Here is a 26,277-nt window from a genome sequence, read left to right on the forward strand (position 1 = left end):
GTTGAAATTATTCCCTATCTACAAGGAAAGTTCATGAGAAAGCTTGAACCTATGACCTTCTGATCACAAGTCGGACACTCTTTCACTGTCCCACCACAGTTCCCCAGTGTATGTTGTGACTTTATGCCCAGGACCATCCTGAGAAAATCGGGGGGTTAATATGCGCTTTTCTGGCCCTGCACACAAACCCCTGATCATGAAGTGAACACCCTAATTCTCTCCTCAGGACACGCCCACTCCCAGCCCTGATGATCTGATGTGCCTTGACACATCTGAAGACATGATGTGTCCCATGGACAACATCCTGAGATCAGGTTTTTTTTACTCCGATGTCATATACACACATTGTGAAATATTGAGAGGCAGGGTGTATTGGTACAACTGGTGTCGGGATGTAGGGACAAGTGATCACTGGTTTCAGAAGTATTCATTTGCAAGGTTGTGACAATGCTGATTGTGACCCATCGACAATGTTGTAATATTTCGAAAACAACTCTGCAGGGACGCAATAAAAAATGATAGAACAGGACGAGAAAGGACATGCTCTGTCTGCCAATGGTGTAGACTTCCTGTGCAATCCACTTCATCCTGGTCGTCCTATTAGGCGACAGGACGAGGCTGGGGCACAGCGTCCAGCATAGCCAATGAAGGTGTCGAAGGACAATCAGAGACCAAATCACAACTGTGTCAATTGAGCATTAAATCACTTGAAAATGAATTTAGAGCGGAAAAAAAGAATATCGAAATAAAGAAGATGTGACAAAAAGTCATTGGTCGAAATATGAAAAAGTCAGCGAATGACGCTGCCGTGACCAGGATTCGAACCTGGGTTATTGCGGCCACAACGCAATGTACTAACCACTATACGATCACGGCTATCAGGATCGCTTGGTGAGAGCGGTGCTCAATCAATAGATAAACCTAGCTCATTATCATAATCCATCTGCATAGGCAAAATAAGGCTAATTGGTTACCAAATGTCCACAGGTACATGCAGTATCTAATAAGTAAGTTGTCTTTTGTCACTGAGTACCCATTCCCATCATTAACCTGTTCTTCAGTGATTTTGCTCAACACCTCGCCAACAGGTCAGATCAAAGCTGGAGACGAGATTGGAGTTTCGTCAGTATGGGAAATGGGAAAGCCCCTGGACGGACGTTTGATCAAGGTCACTCCACTTAATCATCGAAATGTAGGATTTTAAGTCCCTTTTCATCAAGTAAAGGGAGTGAATTGAAGGATAAAGATGTGGAGATTATTTTCATCCATTCCTCGGGGTAAGACATTTCACCGATTTCGAGTTTTCAGTGTTAGAAAGAGTGTAGATTTCCACGGTGATTTGCTGGCAAATGTCCATGTTACGTCATCACTACATTGTATTTCTATACACAGCACTGGCAGTGTATTGTATTCAACTTGAATCGTATGTTCTTGGCCTTGGTTCTTGGCCTTGGGTAACGCACTTGACTTGTCCTTGTATCCACAGAGGGTTGAGGCAAAAAGTGCTCATTTTTTATAGCAAGAAATTGAGGTATTCTACAGAAGATTTTTACGAAGTTGACCACCTACCCTGCCCTGTCTAATAAAATAAAATTGAGTTGAAAATACTTACTCCCCGCTATATCTACATAACATTGGTCCTTTCTTTCAGCTGTGAGGCAGCAGTTTAACTCGTCTGTTCGTCACACCGGGGCGTGTTTGGAAGAAGAAAACAAGCAGAAACCGACACAGAAAGTTGACAGCATTCAAGCTTTAAAACGGTAAATCCTCATGTTTATGATTAGTTTTCACATCATGATGCCTGTAAATGTTGTTGAACTCACATGTGTATTGCTATGGTACACCCTTGGATGAAAAAAACTCTTCGCATCAATGAGCCCTTGATGACTTTAAATCAACAAAAAGTTGTACTCCGTCACGAAGTTAGGCCTATATCAATTTGTCAATTACGTTCTCCTCATCAATAAATTTCCAGATACAATGCAAGCTCAAAATCAAATGTTGCTAGATTGGAGACGGATCCCGGACGAGAGAAACACCATGACTGGAAGAAGTCGAAGTTCCGTGATGACTTCTGTTCTGCCTTCCTTTACCAGCAATTGGAGGCAATTCGATGGGTAAGTCAGGTGCCCATCAGATGAATACGACCTACAATCATGATTGCATGCGACGAAAATCACTTGTTTGCGATAAACATCTGAGGTGTGTGACAAGATCAGTGATCGCAGGTTGCAGTACTTTTAAAAATTGATGCTTTAGCTACAATATTATTCTTAATTATTGGTGAAAAGTCTATGTTGTTCTCTGCTACTTGGTTGCTTTAGTCAGAGATTTTCAGAAATAGAACGTTGTTGGATAGAAAAATGACATTAGATTTTATATATTTTTTTTGTTATAAATATTGAATATTTCTTATTGCAGGGTGCCGCTGTTGCTGCAGGTATCAGTCTGACAAAGCCGTTCTTTTGCAAACAGTCCCGCCACGAAAAAACAAAACGACAATCCATAGTCGCGGAAGTCGCTCTACATGTCCCGAAACAGCCGTGCGTATTCGCAGGAAGTGATTCCATCCTACCGTCAAAAAATAAAAAGCCAGCGGACAGAGTTCCTGGGTCTGGGACGGATTTGTCGAATAAAAACGTGACAGCATCGCAATCGACAACACAAAAGGAACCGGATTTATTAGACGCTGCTGTGAAACAGTTTCACGATCTATGCGATTCGTACGTTGGGACAAACGAGAATTTAAAGGCGCTGAGTTACGTCAAGAAACAGGATTACTCGATGGCTGTGGTGCATTGGCAACAAGCCAGCAATTTAGGATATTCGAAGGCTTCGTATAATCTTGGCGTCTGCTATGAGCAGGGTTTAGGGATTACCAAAAATCTTACCAAGGTGGGTAGTATAAGGTCAACCCTGCTTAGTGTTTTCAGCAGGAAATGTGAACTCCAATTGTACTCGATTTAGATTTCATTTCTGTCTATTACTATAGTCAGTTTTCCAGAGAACTGACTCACACCCTTGAAATTGGCATTCAATTCATTTTGAAAGAGGTCTAATTGCTTTAAAATTTCAAGTTATAGCCAAAATGGTGGTGTCTGTGGTCAACCCTTAAAGTGATTTCTACCGTTTTTTCAGGCAGAAGAGTGCTATCGGTCTGCGGCTGCCAAGGGGCATAAAGAAGCCATGTTTAACCTGGCAGCCGTCTTATTGAAAAAGAATCGTGATCAGGCAGAACCAGCGTATCAATGGATTGAGAAAGCTGCCAATCAGGGCCTGAAAAAGGTTGGTAGTTTTCCATTCTTCTTCTGCGTTAAGAACTTTTGAAACGCTTGCTAAACAGTCGGTTTGTTTTGGTGACGGAGTCGCCTCGTTTTGACATCAGTGGTTATGGTTGGGTTGATGCAAAATGTGGAGCAGTGAAAATGTGAAATGTCATTTCGTTGTTTAGTTTGAGGTGTTTTAGAGTAGAAATTGATATCTCACTGTGGGTATTGGTTGTACCAACGAACACCACTTAGGTGCAGATGTCATTTTGCACCCTCGTGGTGTTTACTGAGACAGCCAATACCTCATTTCAGTATCAAAGCAGATATGACAATAGCCGCACTTACACCACCTGAAAATGGACCACCAATCTTGGTTTGGGAACCAATGCCGCACCATCGAAAATCCACCAAGCGCTTACACCAGCGCTGCAGCTAGTTATAAAATCCGGCTACAGATGGCGCGCAAACAATAAGCAGAACGCAGAAAGCCTTGGCAGAAAGCGCCATTTCGAAAGCGCCGCCTGGAGCCGAACCATCTAACTAGCTAATTGCCGATCCATTTGCGCGTACACCACGACAAAGCCGAGCTTTTAACAAGCCGGGCGAATTTGGACCATCAAGCTTGGTGGGACAAATTCGCTCGGCAATTTGTATCGGCAATGGATTGCCGAACCAATTTGTCGCGGCAATGTGGTGGTGTAAGTGCAATTGGTCCACCAATATTTCGTGGTGTAAGCGCAGCTAATGTTAGAATGAAAAATATAAGTGCGGAAACACTCTCATTCAATTCCCGGTACTCAATTGATTATTACCGCCCTAGCTGTAATTTGAAGAGCCATGAACTAAATTTATCTTTTTTTCAGGCCAAGACGGAGCTAGCCATTCATTACTTGGAGACAAAGGGGAAACCCAAGAATAAGGCTGGGCCACTGCTGGAGAGCTCGGCCAACAGAGAGGTACCTATATTGCCTAATCTCTAACAATTGATGCGTCGCTCAAACAATAGTACCCATAACTTTATTGCTCAACGCATCTGCTCAACTCATCCTTTTCTCCACTCAACCCATCTACTCAACTCATCGACTCAACTCATCTGCTCAATCCGTCTGCTCAACTCATCTTCTCTGCTCATCTTTCTCTGCTCAACGGCCATAAAGGTACACATTTTTCTTAATTTTTTTGTGAATATGTGTTTATGACCAACGATTTCATATACAATTTGAAGACGGAAATTATTGAAGACACTGGATGTTTTTTGCAAAAGTTTAGAAATTTGCTATATCTCGTTATAACCTCATTCTTCCAGTTGGGTCTGACTCATTGACTCACTATTTAAAGTTTGATAAGACATTCTTGGTATCAAGGAGCTGCTCATTCAGCTATGTACAAGTACAGTGGAACCCCCCTAAGGGGACACCCTTTTTATAAGAGACACTTGTTTTGGACCCAAATGGGTTGTTTCCATTCAATTTGACCTCTCTAATGAGGACACCTCTCTATCAAGGAGAGCACTTCCGAGCAGTCCCGAGGGTGTCCTTTATAGAGAGGTTCCTCACACTGTGTGTTCAACTTCCTGTCAAGTCAGTTCCTTAGAATTAAAGTACACTATTGACAGGTCATACTTCTGTCAACATCATAAAACAATTGGTGGATTCTGAAATTGCTGTAACACAAATCCATTTGATTTTCAGAATGCACGGGATCAGTACTATCTGGCTCTCTGCTACGAAAACGGTTGGGGCGTCTGCCGCAATGAGTGTAAAGCTGCTCACTTCTATTCCAAGGCGGCAAACGCCGGACACGAAGATGCCCAGTTCAGCTTGGGGGCGTTCTTTGAACACGGCTTAGGAGGATTACCGGTTGATGCGCATTCGGCTAAGATTTTGTATCGCCAAGCTGCGGATGGCGGCCATCTTAAGGCCAAAGAGAGGCTTGACAAGATATTGGCGTTCGAGGCATTGCAGCGGTGGAATGGTGAGTATTGTTGATTCATTTTCTGAGTTTCCTCAAATAAGATGAATAAATGTAAGTTCATATATCTAGGGCTTTTATAATGGAGAACATCGTCAGAGTGCTAAATATTTATTCCCATGTCAAAGCAGAAACCTTTCAGTAGAACTCGGATGAGCTGCTCAATCAGTGTTACAACCTGAGTATTTTTGACTGGCAACCATTTGAGCCCTGGGTGGAGTGAGGCATCTAAGGCAAGGAGACCTTCCCAGAGTCTCACGCCGACAGTGGGGATCAAACCAGAGACCTCTTGACCGCAAGTCTGGGACCTGAGCCACTACACCACCACAGCTCTTTCACCTTAGATTGATATCATAATCACCTTGTCCGGTTTTCACTTTGTGACTGCACTGACACATTAAAGGCCTGTAGCGAGGATGAAAATCTGGCAGTAGTGAGATTTATATTTCACGGTTTAAGTAATCATGTCTTCACACTTGTGTTTGATCACTTCAGAAATCCAAGAGTTAAACGTCAGCCCAAAACGCTCCAGGAATATAACATCTCAGTTCCATCGTTCAAAAACTCTGATGAAGGTGCCGTCGTGCAGTTCCCAAGGGTACGAGGTTCAAACATCTGCGTCGTCACCGAGCCTTACGGAATACCTCCGCCAACAAATATCCGAACTGCGTCTGCAGAATCAACCAATCACAGTGACGTCGTCGATTCCGCAATTTTATCTCGGCGGTGATAATGACAGTGACCCTAAAGTAAGAGACGATAACATTCGACCTCATTTCGATGTTTGGAGACGTTCGCGTGATATGAGAGTTTCGTTGCAGAATTCTGAGCAGCGTGATGTTGGTGCGGGGGGCGACTGTATAACACATGTAGAGGCACATGCATGACCTTGTCACATTTAGTCTTAGATTTTTTATTTTTTATTTTTAAAATGTTTGTTTACTTTTGTATTGTTTTGGATAGGGATTAAACTGAGAGGGTGATTGTGTCTTCGTACCTCAATACATTGCTTCAAGCTATCTTTGAGGGCATGCTTTAGAAACGTGTGTGAAACTTAAGCGCTGTGCAAACAAGTGATAATGACTGCTACGTGCAACAAAAAGATCTCGTGTCTGCGGGTGAAACTGGTAAAGTCTGGCGATGATCTCAAAATTGCTGGATGCCATTAGAGTTGAAATCTATTCATTTAGGGGAGGGGGTCAGCCTGTTCCTGACAAAAAATTGTTCACCTTTTCGAATTTCTAGCATCATCTAAAATATACATCTGACTTTTCCGTCTTTTTTAAGGGGCTGGGTGTTCAGAGAGAGGTCTAAAATTTTAGTTATTTTCAGATGATCCCTAACTCTAGCCTTATGACGTACATGTACCCGTTGACCTTCTATGAATTGAAATCATGCAAAAGAATGGAGTCCCTTTGATATTTTTTCATCCTTTCACTGTGTGGTCTCTCTGGTCAAATATGCAAAAATATTTAAGATGAGCTCGGTTAATATTGTGGGTGCTGTTTGTCTTATTGTTATGTGCTAAGTTGAAGGGGTCCGTGCAAGAAACTGACAATTGTATTTTGTTCATGCAGACATTTCATCTGCCCAGAATGCAAGGTTGGTCTTGTATTTTGTTCATGTATACATTTCATCTGCCTAGAATGCAATGTTGGTCTTGTATTTTGTTCATGCAGACATTTCATCTGCCCAGAATGCAAGGTTGGTCTTGTATTTTGTTCATGCAGACATTTCATCTGCCCAGAATGCAAGGTTGGTCTTGTATTTTGTTCATGCAGACATTTCATCTGCCTAGAATGCAAGGTTGGTCTTGTATTTTGTTCATGCAGACATTTCATCTGCCCAGAATGCAAGGTTGGTCTTGTATTTTGTTCATGCAGACATTTCATCTGCCTAGAATGCAAGGTTGGTCTTGTATTTTGTTCATGTATACATTTCATCTGCCTAGAATCCAAAGATGGTCTTAAATATTTTGTTCATGCAGACATTTCATCTGCCTAGAATGCAAGGTTGGTCTTGCATTTTGTTCATGCAGACATTTCATCTGCCTAGAATGCAAGGTTGGTCTTGTATTTTGTTCATGCAGACATTTCCTCTGCCTAGAATGCAAGGTTGGTCTTGTATTTTGTTCATGCAGACATTTCATCTGCCTAGAATGCAAGGTTGGTCTTGTATTTTGTTCATGCAGACATTTCATCTGCCTAGAATGCAAGGTTGGTCTTGTATTTTGTTCATGCAGACATTTCATCTGCCTAGAATGCAAGGTTGGTCTTGTATTTTGTTCATGCAGACATTTCATCTGCCTAGAATGCAAGGTTGGTCTTGTATTTTGTTCATGCAGACATTTCATCTGCCTAGAATGCAAGGTTGGTCTTGTATTTTGTTCATGCAGACATTTCATCTGCCTAGAATGCAAGGTTGGTCTTGTATTTTGTTCATGCAGACATTTCATCTGCCTAGAATGCAAGGTTGGTCTTGTATTTTGTTCATGCAGACATTTCATCTGCCTAGAATGCAAGGTTGGTCTTGTATTCTGTTCACATATACAAACAAATACATCAAAGCACCAACACTTTTGTATAGCGAGTATGTCTAGTATCAAACCACACTGTGACATCTAAACATGAATCCAACTTATTCTGGCATCAGTATTGTTGTTATTCAAACAGCGTTATTGTTTTTTAAATCGATCTCAATCTGATACATGCCTCATATATCGTAGATTTTGGTAGCGATTGATTTAACCCTGGGGGCATTGGCATCGTTACATATTATTGCCTTTGTGAAAATCTAAACACATAATCTCAATATGCTATAGCTTGGCTATTATTGATTAATGGAATGAACTCTAGAATGGCTAGCAGTACTGAAGCATCTATAGAGTTAGAAAATAAAAGTTTAAAATTTGAAGTGAAAATTGTAAAATTACTACATTGCATCATGGAGTGAAAAGAGGAGGCTTTAGGCTTGGCCTACACCCGAGGGTGTCCTTAATAGAGAGGTTCCACTGTATTTCCTGTGAGCAATGAAACTTGAGAGTATGCTTGTATATTATGTCTGCTTTGGTATATAATGGTGATCGGGGAAAGGGAAAAATGGTTTTATGAGCACTACCACAAAGGTTGTTATAGCTTAAGTTTTCGAAGTACCATTGTAAATATGTATATATTGATATTTTTGTAGTGTGAAACGTGAAAATAAAACCATGGTGTCTCTGAAGAATATACATTCTTTCATCTTGTCTTTTCTTTGGAGCTGTAGAGGTTATTAGTCTCTGTCCAACCACGGAGTAGGTTGGGAGGGGACTTATGCTTTCACTTGGAAATTGTTCCCCAAATTTTCATCCATGCCCCTCACCCTGGAGAATATATATTCTTTCTTCTTGTCTTTTCTTTGAAGCTGTAGAGGTTATTAGTCTCTGTCCGAACACGGAGGAGGAGGTTGGGAGGGGACTCATGCTATCCCTCGGAAACTGTTCCCCAAATTTTCATCCATGCCCCTGGTAACTATGACTTATTCATTGTATTGTTCATATCATGGAGTTAGCTTTCCCCGGTTGAGGGAGAATCCTAAGTGTGCCAGCTGACTCGACTGACAATTCTAGTTCTTACAAGTATTCCAGCCTGGCTTGACATGGAGTCTGTATTAGGATCAAGCCATGAAATGCTCAACAGCGGGGTGCGGCAAGACATGTTAATCAAAATGTATTTATGGAGATGGAGGGAAAACTACTGATGCCAACTGTGGATGACCATTGCACCAGCTGTTACCTAATGGCATAAACTCCACAACAAATTTCTTTGGCGGGGTGCTGTGAGCATATTGTGACACAATTTATAATCATTTATCTTGGTCCAGGTTGGCAGCAAAATCTGTCCGGGTGCTAACTGCCAAGTGTCCGGGTGTAAAAATGAAAAAATTAATTTGTCCTGGTACTGAGCCTGGACAAAAAGCAACATGGACGACTGAGAACTAGAGAAGAAAATGACTCTGTGCTTGAGAAATTATGATATGATGATTCCTTGGATAGTCTTTCCTCCGAGGAAAGGTTAGAAAAAGGGCAGTGCTGCATTGCCATGCAATCATTGGGGTGCATGGGCATCCAAAAAGACACCTCAGGGTGTCACCCTCTCTCTTTGTCAAGGAGTCGAATTTTAGTCTGGCTTCTCACCCGAGATCACTCTGGCATGCTTGGAACTGCCTGGAGTCAATACTCCAGCCAGCACAGCCCCCCCCCCCAGGGTTACCAAGACACACAAGCTTGTGCACCGCAAGCAAGGTAGTGGACCATTGTGTGACATCACATCTTTCTTCTTTGTTTTTGTTTCATGACATACTACACAACCAGGCCTATGTCTCTTAAAAAACTGGCTGTCCTCTCTTGATCCCCAGAGCTTTGTATTCATTAATGCACCGTATGGCCATGTGGCCTGTCTCTCGGTGTCCCAGAGTAGGCAGTTCTGGAGCATCACAAGAGGATCGCACTGTAAGAACCAGGCCTATGTCTCTAATAAACCTGTTGTCTCTTGTTCCTCCCTTGATCCCCAGAGCTTTGTCTCCATTGATGCACCGTATGGCCATGTGGCCAGTCTCTCGGTGTCCCAGGGTGGGCAGTTCTGGAGCATCGCAAGAGGATCGCACCTTAAGAACAAGGCTTATGTCTCTTATAAACCTGGCTGTCATCTCTTGTTCCTCCCCTGATCCCCAGAGCTTAGTCTCAATTGATGCATGTACGGCCATGTGGCCAGTGTCAAAGAAGTTTTTTATGGCGCTGACCAACCATGTGTTTCACCTGCAACAAAGGGTCACATGGCTTAAGGGATTGTCCAAAGTTGGCTTAGGCCATCTGACGTGTTCCGCGTGTGCACATTTGTTTTGTTGGAGCTCTGATTCGTCTTTGTAGAAAAGGTCTATCATAGTTTCTCCCTGGTATAGAGCTGTACAAATAATAAGGATAATTTTTTACTATTACCCCGGTACACAATTTTTTCCTTCTTTATTTGTATATAATCATATCACAGCACTTTTCACACAGAAATCTATGAACACAATAAAAACAACTGATTGTTAGCTTCAATAGACCACATTAAAAAGTCAGGGAATTACAAACATGCAATACACCTGCGTGCACAGTATGATGCACTGTTAAGATGTACACAAAAGTGTTTGTTGTCAATTGTCTTCAATACATGTGAGATATGAAATTCATACAGACAGACCTCTCGAAAAATGTGACATCTATTGAATGCTGTAAGATGAATGTCCACATAACAATCTAAATCTTATATAATGAATGTCAATTTTATAATTTCCCTGAGAGAGATTGTTGAGAGTTCAACCAAATTTCAAGTCTCATGATATAGCTACTGGCTGGACCTGGACCCATCCATACAGCAAGACAACTCCATTGCCTGCGATGTGCTCATGATAAGTGACAAGACCAGGTTGTGGAAGACTAACACGTAGGACTGATTGCAGCTGCGGGTTGACTACTGCACCTGACAAATTCCCTTAAGCATACACGTTCGGTCTTTATCTAGGTCAAGACCTCGCAATATCATCATGAGACGAACATTTGATTCTCGCACCAAATCTGAAATGATACAAAACAACCCAGTCTTATATCAATGAAACTAGAGTCTTTGCTGTAACATGAGCTTATAATTTTCTATGAAAGCATCATCATGAATTGAAATCCAGAAAGTTCCCTAGGGCACCTAGATTAATCGAGGCACTCAGCAATGCATTGTCAATAAATATCAAGTTTTTTATATATTCTTGATATAGCCCGAGGTGAGGGCTTGGCTAACAAAGGATGCAGTTAGTCAGAATATGGATTGTTGCAGATGAGTTTAATTGAAATAAATTCCTATGCCTAAAGGCAAATACGGAGCCTCATCGCCCAGTGGTTAAAGGCCTACGCCGTTCGTAAAATTCGAAATTTGTATTTGAATTTGAAAATTTCAAATTGTGTAAATTCGTACTGAATATAAATTTCTACAATGCCGTTTTGTAGACAGATATACAAATACTATTGATACCAAATTTCATCAAATTTGTATGCATAATAACGGCACTTCAGCATTGAGTATATTCATTTCTATTTTCCTGGACCACCAGTAATTATGAACGGCGTATACCTCTCTAAAGTCTCCCACGTGACGATTTCAAAGTTATGTGGCTTAAGGACAGCCTGGCAAGGAACCCACCTTTGAAGCCACTCTATGGACAATCGAATGCCTCCTTGAGAGCTCGTTATGATCATGGCAATAACCGCCACCGATGACGGTCACACATGGGACGCCCTTCCTCAGGCAAAGCTCAATCACATAGCTGTCCCGGTCGTATAAACCTGAAAAAAACAGAAATGTAAACTCTTTCGGAAAAGTCAAGCTGTAAGTGATCTAATTGTTGACCGAGGCCATGTCCCTGGCCATACTATTTAATTCTTGTATGGTATAAACCAATTATGTATGATGAGTTGACCAAATAAACATACTTATACTATTAAACCATGTAATTTGAACTTATCTTCAGTATTATGACTGAATTCTGAACCAGCTCAAATTGTTCTCTGAACTATATGTCACCTGTCACAGCAAAACCCAGCGCATGTCACTCAGAAGATGAGCCTAAATGACACCAGGAGATACATGTAAAGGAAGCAATTGAAGTACTCAGATCACACAAAAGGCAGACAATAGTGAAATGAACAACCAGTCTGTCTCAACCTGCCAAGGTTAAAACAATGCGTGTCAGGTTTTGCTGTGACAGGGCATGTATCAAAATTCTTCCAAAGTATTTACCTCTATCTGTGAGATCGAGTTTTCCCAATTCGTCTCTAACATGCGGATCGACCCCAGCGTCGGATGACATCTGGGCGGAACGAGTCCAGCAGAGCTGGGAGGTGGTCGGAGAGGATGCGTATGTATTCGTCATCCTGTAGGAGAAATCATCATTAGGATAGAGGTCACATACCTTGTACATGTATAAACTTTTAAGCCATTTTCAAGTTAAATCCATACTTTCCACAGCCTCATAACTTTTTCCCTGACGTACCCAAGGAGAAATACTCTTACAGTCACATAGACCTATCCTAGCCTGTCAACCATGAAAGTTTTATGTACATCATGTGTGATAATCGCAGGGTTTGGGGGGGGTCTGAAGTTAGTGGAATCATTTTTTGCAGCTTTCAACCCGCGAATCAAGGCATTGACACCAGATACAAGTCCCATTCAAAGGACTGTGAAGAGCCAGGAATCTCATTTCCTTGAAAGCCACACCGCTTCATCCAGAAATACAATCCTGGGTTCTCCCCGGGATCGAAACCCGGACCCTATTGCGTGGTAGCCAGCAGTGTTAACCACTAGGCTATGAGGCTCCTCGAACACTTTAGGTAACTCACCTTAGTGTGATTCTCGAGACCAATGTCCAGATTACTCTTCTGTTTCATAAATGGGAAATTCTTTTGGCAATGCATGGAAAATGTAAAGACACGTGGGTCATTCTGAAAAATAAATGCTGTCCCATCCCCCTGAAATACAGAGAAATAAAATATCAAGCAACATTAGTCTTTAAGCTGGGTTATCTTAACCATTGGTGAGAACAAAAGCATTGTCAAAATTTCTAATGACCTGTAGTCTCTTTGCATTATATTCCTAAAGAACTTGGCTTTCAACTGATCCAAAGACTTTATATGTCCTCCATATCATCATTTTTTAAGTGTTGTTAAAAACGGGTGACCTTTCATCAAAAATCCACCTTTCCCCCTCCCCAATGCACACAGATGACTGCATAAAAAACTCACTAGATATTCATTGAAATGAGCTCAGAAAATCCCCACTTATCCGAGTGTACCCGACCCATTATCCCAAGCCCCATCTATCCATACCTGCTGTCATTCATTTACCAATAGATTCAATCAATGCAGTACTTTAAGATTCATTCAACATTAATTCCTTACCTGGTGAACATCTAGATCAACAATGAGCACCCTCCCAACTTTTTTCCTGTTGAGTAGATATTGAGCTGTGATGGCCAAGTCATTGATCATGCAGAATCCAGAACCGTGGTCAGGGAAGGCATGGTGTGTCCCTCCACCAGTGCTGGAGGCCAAGCCGGTCTCGAGGGCAACTTCAGCAGCCAGGATTGTACCACCTGCAGAAACCGATCAAACAACCATTGCAGATTGAGATCTACAACTGTGAAGTTGTCTCAACAGAAAATAAGATTCTAGTAGAATCGGATGGAAACACCTGAACGATGATTCAAGAAATATTTTCCTCTTAGTTTAAGAAATATCAATATCAATATTTATACTTGAGTCTAAAGCTCAGCATCATTTACCAGTTTCCAATCTGCATCTGCTGACTATTCCTTCTGACCAGGGGAAGCCGCCTTTTCTAATTTCTTTGGCATCAAGGTTCCCACTGAATAATCTTGAGATATATTCCCTCGAGTGGACCAAGCTGCAGACATCCTCTGTCACGGGATGAGGTGTCAAGACCTGTTGAGATGAGATTACATTGTCTTGTCGAAGATACCTGGACAAAGGTAGAACACACAGCTTTTTCACCAAAAAATGTCTACAAGTGCTACCAAAGACTGAATGATCATTGCATGGAGGTAAGTTTAAAAAAGTTAAAGTCGGCTGAGCTATTGCCCGAACCTATGACCTCCTGGTTAAAAGCCAAGTGCTCTAACTGCACTGCTTTACTAATAGTTGTGATGAATCACCTATTTGACTTTCTGATAGGGGATTTGAAGTCCAACAAGGATGTGACAGACATGTTCTACCTCTAAGAACCAGCCCGTCAGAAATTATCAAAATGGTTCGTAGGGGCAGATTCTTTCTCTACATCTATGCCTACCTGAACACGCCATGGAATTTCTTCATAGCAAATCTGTGCTTGGCTGGGAAGTCGCATACATAGCCATGGTGGTGGACAATTGGTAAACCTCTACAGAGTTTTCCTTTGACCTTAAAAATCACAAAATTGTTAGGTTGACTGAGCTCAGATTCAGAAACTTGCTCACAGTCAGCTGCAGATGATATGATCAAGATCATGTCATTCACCATGAACTTGCAAACAATTGGGACTGTGTTCATGTTTAGATTTATTTGAAGTTTGTCTCAGACTGTTGTTGAGATAAGAATAAGATTTCTGGAGATCAGCCTAGACACGGCCACCAGATGAGAAACTAGATAGATCCAAACCATTATTTACTTTTTTTCCACCGGTGACCTTCTCGGCTTCTCGGGATTTGGTATTACCTTGCCTTTTCTGCAGTTGGACATTTCGTCAAATTTTCACAGTACATTTTGAAGATCATTTTCATTGAAAAAATTACCTGCTCCAAATGATGAAGGAATGAATCTGGCAGGTGAGGAATATCAAGAAACTCAGGGGAAGCTGCAGATGTTGTGTAGCATTGAGATGTTGTAGAAGTACGCCTCAAATACCTCAACAGTTTGATCATCGTTAAAAATGGCAGAAAATCATTGAAGATGTCTAAAAGTTACAAAAGTTATGATATCTGACAGATGCCACGTGAGGTCAACAATTGTCGCGTGCTGCAACTCGAGAGCAGTACCAAAAATTTGCAGAAATGAGCAACTTTAGGATATTCGTAGGTGAACCGAATCACTTATTGGTATTTATAACTAACTAAAACGGTCTAAGATGCTCTGAATTTAAAACTTTTGATTTATAGACGGAGAAAATTAAAAAGTTTCGTCAAAATATTCATAAAACAGTACTTTGTCAGGATACTTTATTTCATTTCCAAGTTTCCCAAAGTTATCACACCTGCGCAGTTGTGGTGCGCATGAAGCGTGGCCTAAGTAATGATAAAATAACCAAAACATTGCAGAACAAACCTTGATTTTGATGGAGATTTGTTATGAAAAACAGCCTGATAACTTTGAATTTACTTGCATAACAGAATGTAAAAGGTACACAAACTTCATATAATGCTTTTGGTGTAGCACATGAATTAGCAGACTGCAAAATCCATAGCAGTTAGTTTTATTTTTTAGCCCAAGAAATTTTTTTCCACCCACTCGTTACTCATATTTATGCAAAGCTGCAGCTGCAGGCCATGAAGCTAGCTTCATGATTATGGCCTGCTTTGATCTTGAAGTACTCGTACTGTTACGCTTTCCGCTTGCTAATGAATACGCTGCGCCTGGTAGGCCCTATATCATAAACGTTGGTTCGAAATTTCAAGTGCAGTAGGCCTAATATCCGGACTTCGCCTTGCACGGGCACGTCGGCACCATACTACAATCAAGATGTACAGACCGGGGGAGCTGGCTGTACGTACCCATAAGTCTTTGCGGTAGTCTCGCGCGTACCGGATATAACCCATCAAGCTTTTCTCCTTCAGAGAAATACTGCGTTGCGCTCAAGTGCCTTATAAGGCTGTGAACAAAATTAACGTTCGACCAATGAGAAAGCCACATTACCCTGCATACGAGGTTGGACGCGTGATCACTAAATGACAAGTAAAAATAGAATCAGACCACATGTTTCTATATGTCAGAATGCTGCCGTTTGCTGTAGTACACGTGTGTTGTCCAAATTTTCGATTTCAAGCAAGTTTAAGGCCAACCTCGTGTCCACCAGACTAATGCATAATTGGCAGTTGAGCGCAACGCAGTATTTCTCTGAAGGAGAAAAGCTTGATAGGTTATATCCGGTACGCGCGAGACTACCGCAAAGACTTATGGGTACGTACAGCCAGCTCCCCCGGTCTGTACATCTTGATTGTCGTATTGCTGGCATGCAGTGCGGTTGGCCAGGTCATAGCAAATACAAGCCTAGGCTAGTCTGACTGATCCCAGACCCTGGCTACTTTGTGAGGACCCCGCCACCCACCATTCACCAGACCACTAAATTTGGTGGCTGCCTTAGCCTTTGGCTTTAGTAGGCCTACATAGCTACTGCTACAAGCTCGCTGGCAAATAACAACAGGCCAAATTTTAATAATGACGATTTGGTTTAATTCTGCATTCTCTTTCAGGTAACATTATCGAATAATGGAGGAGATAAAGAAGCCTCATCTGATATGTATCGAAGACTTTGGAAGTGATGATGATGATGATGACAGTGGGGTAGGTATATGCGGAGGCCACTTTCAATACGAGTCTATGGTGACTGTCCTAGAGAGTTCAACAATAGAGCCGCAGAGCTATAGGTTGTTGTCCTTTATCCAGTTTTCCTCTCTAATCTGCATTGGGGAGCAGGTCTAAAACACCTGAGCTGGAGTCGGGCTCCAGCTCCACATTCACATCGTGAAGATTCTCGTAAGCCTATTCTGTGGTGTTTTCTGAGTCGGCAGTGCCCTGTTGGTCGATGGTAGGTCGTCGGGACATGAAGTTAAATTGAGAAATATTTTACTCGAATGGTTCATTTTTGTTTTAGGAAAGCGGCTATGTCGATGGGGCAGGCCTTCCAGCCAGAGTCGCGCGTCCAGAGCGATCCGCATCGGCAGGGTCATCCAGTAGTCTCAATGATTCAAACCAGGGCCGTCTACGATATATGAACATTGTGCAGTTTGCAGGGGCAGGCCAGTCAGGAAATGCTGATCAGGTATCTATATTTTGTAGTCAGTTTAAATGTTGAACCATGCATGTTGAATTTGATGGCTAGCTAGGAATTGGCAGCATATTTGGCACAGTTAATGCATCTGTTTTGAGAAGTTTCTTGACTATTGCTACAGACCAGGACGTCATAGTCTCTGGTTTATAATACAAATGATTGATAAGTTGGCTGAATTTCAAAGTAAAAATGATTGCGTGTATTTTTCAGGTTGATGGGAACATGGTGCTGACTGCCCCTCTCAGTTTGAAACAAAAGTTAAGCTGCGTCAAGTCAGAGTTGAACAAGAAATCGGGGATGTTGTTGAAGACTCAGAACGATTTGATTCAGCGGAATAGCGAGTACACAATGTTACAGACAAATCTCGAGCGGTCGAAGAGTGAAATTGATGCTTTACGACAGAAATTAGCAGAATCGGAGAAAAAGAATCGTATGTTGACGTCGCAGGTCATTGATCTGACGACTGATGGTGTTGTTGTGAAAAAGGAATCGTCAGACGATGGATCATTGGCGCGGGTTTGTCAGTTGGAGTCTGAGTTGCAACGGAAAACAGAACAGCTTGAAAATGTTCAGAAGGAGCGGGACGAACTGAAAGAACAGGTCACCGAAATGGAGACGACGTTACAAAAAGTTGAGAAGGGGATTTTGGCGAAGATTCAAAAGGTTCAGAAACCGGATGCTGAGATTGGTTTAACGCCGCAAGGTGATGCCAGTCCGGATCTGTGGCGCAGGTTTTGTTTGCTCGAGCGTGAACTTACTGCCATTAAGACTAAAAATGAAAGTCTCAAGCATAAATTACAAAAGAAGGAACAACGATCTGTGGAGAGTGAGAAACGTGTTGCAGAGGTTCAGGCGGAGTTGGCGGGGAAGGATTTGAATTTACAGCATGCGGAGGCAAATCTGAAGCAACATCAGGCGAGGGTGAAGTGGTACTCTGAGATTCTGCATAAGAAGGAAGAGCAGCTGTGTCAGTTACTTGCTGAGAAGAAGGAGAGAGAGTCGGAGAAGGAGAAAGGATCCGAGGGTAGAGAAGACGAGAAAACGGAGGTCAAACCTGCCCAGGACAAAGACAAGGTTTGTACATGTAAACATTCACTTCTACTAGATAGTCCAAGTCCATTTGAAATTGCCCATAAAAGGAACGTTTTACTTGATCCATGATCTTTAGATTGTAAGAATCAAATGCGATGGAAATTATACCAATGATAACTTATAATACTTTCAATCGACATATGCCCTTACCCATTTCACGACCTGGCAGTTTACTTGAAACTGTGGTATCTCCCAAGACACTCTGGTTCTAACGTGAAGTTTAAGGACAGCACCAACTTTTCCAGTGGAAAGTTTAAAGGCAATGTTAAACTTTGAAGTTACGGTCTTCAGTAGGCGGCCAAGTTTTAGCAGTGGTCGGAAATCTCTGAAAATTCAAATGATTAATTATTGCTATTCCTATCTCTTCAGAGCAAGATTGAGTTCACCCTCAGCAAGCCAAATATCTTTGATATTCTGAAGAAGCAGTTCAAATCTGTCCCTGCAAAGAAAAAGAGTGTGTCAGCGGCAGCCGGTTCAGCAGCCAGAACGGAGCCCACTGATGTGACAGATTCAGGGGACGTCTCAAAAAATGATGACGAAATGGAGATATTTTCTGTAGATAGTCACGATTCTGATGATAATTCTAAAGCGGAAGAAACTAGTTGCAAAGTGGTGTCAGAAAATTTAGTCAAGTCAAAAATAAAGGATAATTCAGGTACCAAGTCTAAGGAAGTTGTTGAGGGAGATGTTGTTGAGGGTGCTGGTGTGACCCATGCGGCCAAATTGACGATCAGTCCTAGTATATTTGGTGCAGCAAAGAGTGTGACTTGTAGAACTGATGCTGTAGGGTCGGGGCACGCTGCAGCATCGTCAGATGTGGGTATATTTGCCAGCTTCACAAACGAACGGGACGTATCTGTGCCAAAAACGATATCGGGTGGAACGAGAGGAAAAGAACCAGGGAAGGATTCATTGAAAAATGACAACAGTTCTAATATTGTTCAGCATGTCGAACCTGGGAGTTCGACTTCGGATAAGGTTGTCGTTAAAGCTGAATTCGGTACCGAAGACATATCTAGCTGTGATAGAGTTAAACAAACGGAATCACTTTTTCAGCCAGTCGTAACTAATACACCAACAATGTCAAATTGTCTGACTAACAGTTTCTCACAAGCAACTTGTATGCCAACAATTGGAAGCAATCGGCCAACAATTGGAAGCAGATGTGTAGGAACTGATAACTTTAAACCAATGACACGAACATTTTATCCACCGAGGTCAACAGTTGGACTCACGCGGTCAAGATCTGAAAACTACGCACCAATGTCCCAAACTTTTTATCCACCGACATCTGCTATTGGGATTAACTGCGTACCTGATTATTTTGGCCCTACATCACCTCTGGCCGCCTTCAGTAGCTTTCTTCCACCGTCTAATGTACTGCCAGTACCCGTAGCGCAATCTCTAACCGGCCTCCACCCAGATCCAGTGAACCGAACTTTCAGCTGCCCAACATTTGCCGAGCTACAAAACTCGTCCGGTTTCTTTGGTGACCTATTGCCGTCAACAAATCCTGAAACACAAAGTGACGCATCCTCCATTTCACGACCTGGTAGTTTTGCAAGTTTCTCTGACCCGACCACTGGACTGTCTACGCCATCTTTTGGGGAGTTATTGGTGCCGAATGTCGTCGTTAAACAGGAGCCTGTGGATGCAGTCGACCAGACGCCAGATCCAGTTAAGCCGTACGTCAAAGAGGAACCACTGGATGAGGACATCATCAATACCGTTCTGGGACTCGAAAAAGATAAGGTGCGTGGTTTTGTTTTCTTTGATGATGAATCATTCTGTGAATAGTGTTTAAACACTGTCAACATGGTATCCACGGATCCTGAAAGTTCAGCTTTTTTTCTGTAAGTTGATTTAATCAGCTAATTACTATATTTAATCAATCCCCTGGTCAGCAGTCGGAACAAAATTCCCAGATTTTACATCTGGTAATGCATGCAGATTGATAAGGAACCAAGGGAACCAAGTATAGCCATCAAGGTATACTTATTCATAAGCATGTGTAACAGGGTGAAAAATCGGAAAATTTTGTTCGAACTTTGCCGCCCTCAGTGCTGAATTAAAGCAGTATTGTCTGCTCTTTCTACAGGCAGCAGAAGACGACCCCTTTGAAGACAGCCTGTTGAAACTAAAGTCGCTAATCGCAGCCCAGAGTTTGCCATCCACTCCGAACGATATGGATTTCAGCGATGACAGCAACAGTGGGTTTGCCTCCCCAGCACTTGGCAGACATGTTCAGGTAAGTTCAACTTTAAAGTCCCATGCTGTTTGTTAGAATTTGTAATTTTTTAATTGAATTTGAAAATTTCCAGTTGCGTAAATACGTATCAATATAAATTCCAGCATTGCCATTCACCTCCAATGCTCTGCACTTGGAAGAATCCAATTTTAGAAACATGAGTAGTCTGCTTATCACTACTCACAGAGTTCTCCACATGGCCACTTGTCAAGACGGCCCACCCTACCTTGGTTGCTAAACACCCTACCTTGGAAGCAGCCTCCCTACCTTGGTAGCTAAACACCCTACCTTTGAAGCAGCCATCCTACCTTGGTAGCTAAACACCCTACCTTGGAAGCAGCCATCCTACCTTGGTAGCTAAACACCCTACCTTTGAAGCAGCCATCCTACCTTGGTAGCTAAACACCCTACCTTAGAAGCAGCCACCCTACCTTGGTAGCTAAACACCCTACCTTGGAGGCAGCCACCCTACCTTGGTAGCTAAACACCCTACCTTGGAAGCAGCCATCCTACCTTGGTAGCTAAACACCCTACCTTTGAAGCAGCCATCCTACCTTGGTAGCTAAACACCCTACCTTTGAAGCAGCCATCCTACCTTGGTAGCTAAACACCCTACCTTTGAAGCAGCCATCCTACCTTGGTAGCTAAACACCCTACCTTGGAAGCAGCCATCCTACCTTGGTAGCTAAACACCCTACCTTTGAAGCAGCCATCCTACCTTGGTAGCTAAACACCCTACCTTGGAAGCAGCAATCCTACCTTGCTCTAGATGTTGTAAATGGTTCTATAGACTAGAGCCTCCCTAGCTTCAATTGCTGGCCACCCTACCTTGTGACACACACTGGCAAAACTTCTTGAATATCAAGGGTACTGCCCTACCTTGAGAAAACCCTGTAGGGAACCCTGTACTCCCTATCTAAGCCATAAAACATTGCTTGTCTTTGCAGAATTTCCTGAACGGCAATGATGATGAGCCTGCTGCTGGGCCCTCTGATGGTGCTTATGATGAGGTCGATGGGAAAAAGAAAACTGGTGGCGAGGAAAAGACTAAAGGCAATGAAAGTCGCAAAACGGGAGATAGTTCGACTCCTGTGGAAACTGTGGAGAAACGTAATGATGGTCAGGGCGTTACTGAGATGAAGGAGCAAAGCTCTGAGAAAGAAGAAGAAGATGAAGTTGAAGAACTGCCAGTACTTCCAGAAAGTGATGATGAGTCTGAGTTGGAGGAGGGGGAAATCAGGGACACTGACGACGAGCAGGAGGTATGGATTGTTATCAGTGTGAAAGAGAATTTGGGTTTGTTTGGCTGTGCAAAACTACTTAGGATGGAGTCCAAACAGGCTTTTTGTCTCAACTTTCTTGGTTGAATTTTCTTTTTGTTAAAGGCTGATGAGACTGTAGAATGTCAAAGTCAAATCATCTTTGAGGGGTTAAGTTCGACCTGCCTGGTGGTGTGAAATTGTATTACCATATCTTAAAATCTTCATTGCATTTCAGGCTGGCCCGTCGAATCCGAAAGAGGAGAAGGAATTCACCTGGTCAGCAGACGCCTTGAAACCTGTCAACCGAGTCGAATGCAACGTCTGTGGCAAAATGTTCCTGACTGAGAAGCTTCTTTCGTCGCACAAAAGGTGGCATCGCCAGCAGAACCATTGTCGGGAATGCGGGAAGACGTTCCTGTGGCAGTTTGAGCTGTCGTTGCATCGGCGGGAGCAGCATGGTGTGAAAGAGGAGGGGGAGGGTGCAGGGAGTTCAGGGGGTGCCAGTGCCGAAGGGGTAGCTGAGGAGTCTGATGTTGTGGAGGTCGAGGGGGATGATTCGGATATCGAACCATTCATTGATGAAGAAAGTGACGTGGATTCTATCGAAGACAGCACCACATCGGGTAATTATGATCTAGAAGACGATTTCACGAACTCAGAATTCGAGACAACGAAATCAGAAACTGGGTCTGTAGTTTCCGAAGGTGTGGAATGCATCTCTTGTAAGATATGCAATAAGACGTTTAGGAATAAGACGGCATTGTCAATGCACAGTAGTGTCCATACCGGATTTAGTTACATTTGTACTCTCTGTGGGAAGGGTTATAAGTTGGATATGAGGTATAGGCAGCATTTGGCGAATGCGCATGGGTTGCAGCAGGCAGAGGCCGAGATCTCTCATACCTGTGAATATTGTGAGAAAAGTTATAAATCCGCAATAGCGAAGCGAGAACATATATCTTCAGCGCATCCGGGGATGAAGAATTTCAAATGTAACATTTGTAATAAGTCGTATCGAAGTTTCTCGAAGAAGCAAAAGCACATGATTAAAAGTCATCCGGCCTGGGCACCGTTTATGTGTCAGGCGTGCCGCTCTACTTACAATACAAGTAAAGCTTTAATGCAGCATATTCAGGAGCAGCACGGTAGTACGGCCGCGCAGCCGGTCATGCCGCGTAAACCGGCGTCGCAGAGAATGTTAAAACGGTACGTGACTGAACCATTACCGTGCCCGCCCCCTGTTAAACAGCACGTCACGAGTGTTCAGGGGACGTTGAAAATAGTCATAAAGACAATCAAACCAGACCCGGACGAACTGCCGAACAGTAACGCAGCTCCCGTATTCAAACCGGAACCGGAACCGGTCTTCGTGCCGCGGAAAAGTTACAGCGTTATCGATTGCGATATTTGTAATTTGATGTTCTCGTTCAAGTCTGCGTTGAAATTTCATCTCATGTTGGTGCATCCGTCTGCTACGATGCACGAATGTAAACGATGCGGTATGACGTACACGATCTTCAAGAATCTCCAGCAACACAAGAACACTCATAACTTTGTCCATCGGTGTTACTATTGTCGGAAAAGTTTCCCGCGGAAGACCGCATTGCAGAATCATGTAAAGACGCATTTCCCGGAGCTGAAAGGTCTGAATTTGCTCCTCAAATCGAATCGAAAACGACGAGTGAAGGTCGTTAAGACTGAGCCTCTTTCACCTTGGATTTGAATAGAATATGTGTGTCATGTATTGTTGTGGGTATATCAGTTATGAAATGATAACTTGTAATTTTATACAAGGCTTAAAAATAGGAATCTTCATTGTATATATTGGCATAAACGTTTTCTTTGTCAATAGTGCCGTCTTTCAATGCTTGGCTGGGAGGAGGAAGGGTTCCTCTCAATTTCATGTTTATAGCATCCTTGTACTCTTTACATAGTCCACCTACAGTGTTGGAGCCACCTCCAGTCCTCACCATAATTTCCTGGCATGTATTTTTAAATACAATAACAATACAAATACAATAACGATACCGGCAGTAGTACCCTCCTACAGTTATTGTAATGGTACTCCGATATATAGGCCCTTTGCTAGTCTTTCTGTCCCTCCAACTTGAGGGGAAATATGACCAGAGTTTGTAACTGGGACAAAAATGAAAAATACGGGGCCTGTAGCGCGTATCTTTAGAAGCCTCTGCATGTCCCTGGGGTTATGGGTGCCTATTTACTCTTTTTCAAATCTGCCCGGCCAGTAGACAGGTCAGTTCATCAGCTATATGAGAGTCTTTGTTATTGAGAGGTCCAAGATCAGCTCGTTTATGTTATACTTATAGGGTTTCCTGGCTTAAGCACCATGTCTATATTTATTTGCCAACTAAGTATTTTTGGTCAGTAGATTCACACGTTATGGCAATCTATAGTATTATTACATTCGTTTGTATTCTGCTATTGTTGATTTATTTTGTTTAATTTCTTTTAGGGGGATTTTTAAAACCAGTGTGAGTTTTTACCAATCATCTCAATACAAGGTTGGACTCCTGTGCAGCCCCTGAACTAGATTTATTGATAACATTGTTCTGGGCTCCAATTTTGTTAAGAGGCCTAGGATAGATCACAGGTGAAAAAAACGAAATCATAGCAATTGATTCTCCTCCTAGGATAGATCACAGGTGTTTGAAAAAAGCGAAATCATAGCAATTGGTTCAATCCCAATTTTTCTAACACACTACCTATGAACAGTTGTACCAATTGGTATACTAGAATGTGTGTTTTTGTCTGTAAGCTGTGTTAATTGGGGTCTGAGCGGTTGCTAATTGGTTGATTAATTCTGGTATTTTCATACGCCTGTGATGACATGCTGCAGTGGCAGTCTGTGTAGGCAGAGAGAGTAAATATCCTTCGATCTGCTTGGAGAATGCCACAAGGTCTTTCTGCAGTCACCATATCAACAATTAGATTCTGTGTCTTTTGTATAGTGTTAATGACTTTTTGAACTCGTAGTTTACAACTGAATATCTGTATCTTAAAAATACTCATACTTTGTGACTTTCGTAATACAGTGGAACCTCTCTGATGCGGACACCCTCTCTGATAATGACACTGGTTCCAAACCTGGTCCCAAACCTGTCATTTCCATTCAAATTGACCTCTGTAATCAGAACACCTCTCTATTAAGGACAGTGTCCTTAATAGAGAGGTTCTACTGTATATGCTATTACATTAAACCTTCCATATGTTGGATTTGCTTTGTCCAGATCGTCGCATATAACAGACAGGTCAAGTCCAAATCTGTTGGTGATGTGTATTATGTATTTTAAATTTGACAAAAAGGCTGTCCAGTCAATCCAATATGTGGGAGATCATTTCTTTGTTACAATCTGAAACTAGTGAAAGTAATTGTGTTTGTAAGCTGAATATTCTATAGTGTCGATAATTGCAGCGTGGAGTTAATGGTCTGGCCCTCTTATGTGACAAGATTTGAACATTTATTTTGTGTCAAAGCGTCTTTCAATGTCTCAAAACCGAGATAGATCTTAGGCTTGCAAAATAATAGGTATCAATATGCCAGTAGGTGGTGCTGATTTTCACTAGGGAATGCGTCGAAATGATTTTAAAACTCAAACAAAACTGATATTAAGGCAATACCCTGGTGACAGTCGGTGTCACGTGGTGGCAGCACTGGTTCCTGAGTACATGGCGCCAAGGTGTTCTTTTATAGGTGATATAGGTGTGTAAAAATCAAAGTGCATTGTTAATATAGTACAGTGGAACCTCCCTAATCGACACCTCTCTAATAAGAACACATCTCTATTAAGGACAGTAGTTGTCAGTCCAGAGGGTGTCCTTAATGGAGAGATTCACTTTATGAACAGTTGATTGGTCCCAAATTTCGTTGTCTTCATTCAATTTGACCTCTCTAATCAGGACACCTCTCTGAACGACAGTACTTGTCAGTCCTGAGAGTGTCTTTAATAAAGGGGTTCTGCTGTACTTCACTATATGTACAGTTGATTGTGGCCGAGGTTACCTAGTCTGGTCACAATTACAGTAGTGTCTTGTTTTGTTGCTGTGCCAGACACAGTGCTGGTCATTATGGATATTGTATTCTATCTCGAGGAGTAGGAATAATCATGTTTTAAAGTTCTGAACCTGTTGTCACTTTAATTACTTAGTATTCACTTCCAGTCCAGCTCATCTCAGGAGGCATTTGTCTTGTCTGATTTTATACTGAGCACAAGGCCTCAATGTTTATCAGACCATGACACAAGCTGATTTGCCTTATCTTACTGATGACCGTTTGATATTGAGCAATCTCAGTTCATGCTCAAGACAATGTCACAATCCATTCTGTCTCTAGGGGACAGTGTCTTTATCAGATGTCACACTGAGAACTTTCTGAATATTGAATTCATGTGGAGGACAATGTCACAATCTCATTTCATCCTGAGGACAATGTCTCAATCCATTCTGTCTCTAGAGGACAGTGTCTTTATCAGATGTCACACTGAGAACTTTCTGAATATTGAATTCAAGTGGAGGACAATGTCACAATCTCATTTCATTCTGAGGACAATGTCTCAATCCATTCTGTCTCTAGAGGACAGTGTCTTTATCAGATGTCACACTGAGAACTTTCTGATTATTGAATTCATGTGCTGGACAATGTCACAATCTCATTTCATACTGAGGACAATGTCTCAATCCATTCTGTCTCCAGAAGACAGCGTCCTTATCAGATGTCATACTGAGAACTTTCTGAATCTCGAGTTCATTCAGAGGACTGCTGTGTTAATCTCATTTCATACTACAGATGTAATCATCTAATTTCATGCCAA

General features: G+C 42.2%; 3 protein-coding genes and 1 non-coding gene across 5 annotated transcripts; 2 read left to right on the forward strand and 2 right to left on the reverse strand.

Moving 5' to 3' along the window:
• Window positions 1-804: 804 nt before the first annotated feature.
• Trnah-gug (transfer RNA histidin (anticodon GUG)) lies at window positions 805-876 on the reverse strand. The gene has a single exon. It is a non-coding gene; the product is annotated as a tRNA-His (tRNA).
• A 266-nt stretch (window positions 877-1,142) lies between these two features.
• On the forward strand, window positions 1,143-8,469 carry LOC135493813 (uncharacterized). Its single transcript, XM_064781393.1, has 8 exons — window positions 1,143-1,277; window positions 1,652-1,760; window positions 1,976-2,117; window positions 2,422-2,895; window positions 3,139-3,285; window positions 4,133-4,225; window positions 4,961-5,243; window positions 5,736-8,469. The coding sequence occupies exons 1-8, from the start codon at window positions 1,247-1,249 to the stop codon at window positions 6,125-6,127; spliced, it is 1,671 nt and encodes a 556-aa protein (XP_064637463.1). The 5' UTR covers window positions 1,143-1,246; the 3' UTR covers window positions 6,128-8,469.
• A 1,753-nt stretch (window positions 8,470-10,222) lies between these two features.
• On the reverse strand, window positions 10,223-14,807 carry LOC135493750 (uncharacterized protein SYNPCC7002_A1628-like). Its single transcript, XM_064781293.1, is given in 9 exon segments — window positions 10,223-10,836; window positions 11,453-11,595; window positions 12,050-12,111; window positions 12,113-12,183; window positions 12,649-12,777; window positions 13,207-13,400; window positions 13,590-13,786; window positions 14,114-14,223; window positions 14,595-14,807. Coding segments are annotated over 9 exon segments (1,068 nt in total). The 5' UTR covers window positions 14,724-14,807; the 3' UTR covers window positions 10,223-10,803.
• Window positions 14,808-15,083: 276 nt separating this feature from the next.
• Window positions 15,084-25,590, forward strand: LOC135493764 (uncharacterized). 2 transcript variants are annotated; one of them, XR_010448291.1, is made up of 9 exons: window positions 15,084-15,198; window positions 16,269-16,359; window positions 16,670-16,837; window positions 17,057-17,920; window positions 18,308-19,690; window positions 20,037-20,186; window positions 21,134-21,448; window positions 21,684-24,059; window positions 24,112-25,590. XR_010448291.1 is itself a non-coding variant. In XM_064781315.1 (8 exons), exons 2-8 carry the CDS (start codon window positions 16,285-16,287, stop codon window positions 23,169-23,171), a joined length of 4,443 nt encoding a protein of 1,480 aa, XP_064637385.1. In that variant the 5' UTR covers window positions 15,084-15,198; window positions 16,269-16,284; the 3' UTR covers window positions 23,172-25,590. The 2 variants fall into 2 exon arrangements, 1 of the variants encoding a protein (XP_064637385.1); XM_064781315.1 differs by having other exon boundaries at window positions 21,684-25,590.
• Window positions 25,591-26,277: the final 687 nt, after the last annotated feature.

Source organism: Lineus longissimus, chromosome 9, assembly GCF_910592395.1.
Source record: "Lineus longissimus chromosome 9, tnLinLong1.2, whole genome shotgun sequence".
Taxonomy (NCBI): Eukaryota; Metazoa; Nemertea; class Pilidiophora; order Heteronemertea; family Lineidae; genus Lineus; species Lineus longissimus.

What these genes read in the sequence shown, in the direction of transcription:
- LOC135493813 (XM_064781393.1), top strand. Translation starts at nt 1,247, where the DNA reads ATGTGGAGATTATTTTCATCCATTCCTCGGG. An exon ending in ATTTTCATCCATTCCTCGGG is followed by an intron (nt 1,278 to 1,651) that starts GTAAGACATTTC and finishes CCTTTCTTTCAG; the next exon opens with CTGTGAGGCAGCAGTTTAAC. An exon ending in AATTGGAGGCAATTCGATGG is followed by an intron (nt 2,118 to 2,421) that starts GTAAGTCAGGTG and finishes TTCTTATTGCAG; the next exon opens with GGTGCCGCTGTTGCTGCAGG.
- LOC135493764 (XM_064781315.1), top strand. Translation starts at nt 16,285, where the DNA reads ATGGAGGAGATAAAGAAGCCTCATCTGATATGTATCGAAGACTTTGGA. An exon ending in ATGATGATGATGACAGTGGG is followed by an intron (nt 16,360 to 16,669) that starts GTAGGTATATGC and finishes TTTTTGTTTTAG; the next exon opens with GAAAGCGGCTATGTCGATGG. An exon ending in CACTTGGCAGACATGTTCAG is followed by an intron (nt 20,187 to 21,133) that starts GTAAGTTCAACT and finishes TTGTCTTTGCAG; the next exon opens with AATTTCCTGAACGGCAATGA.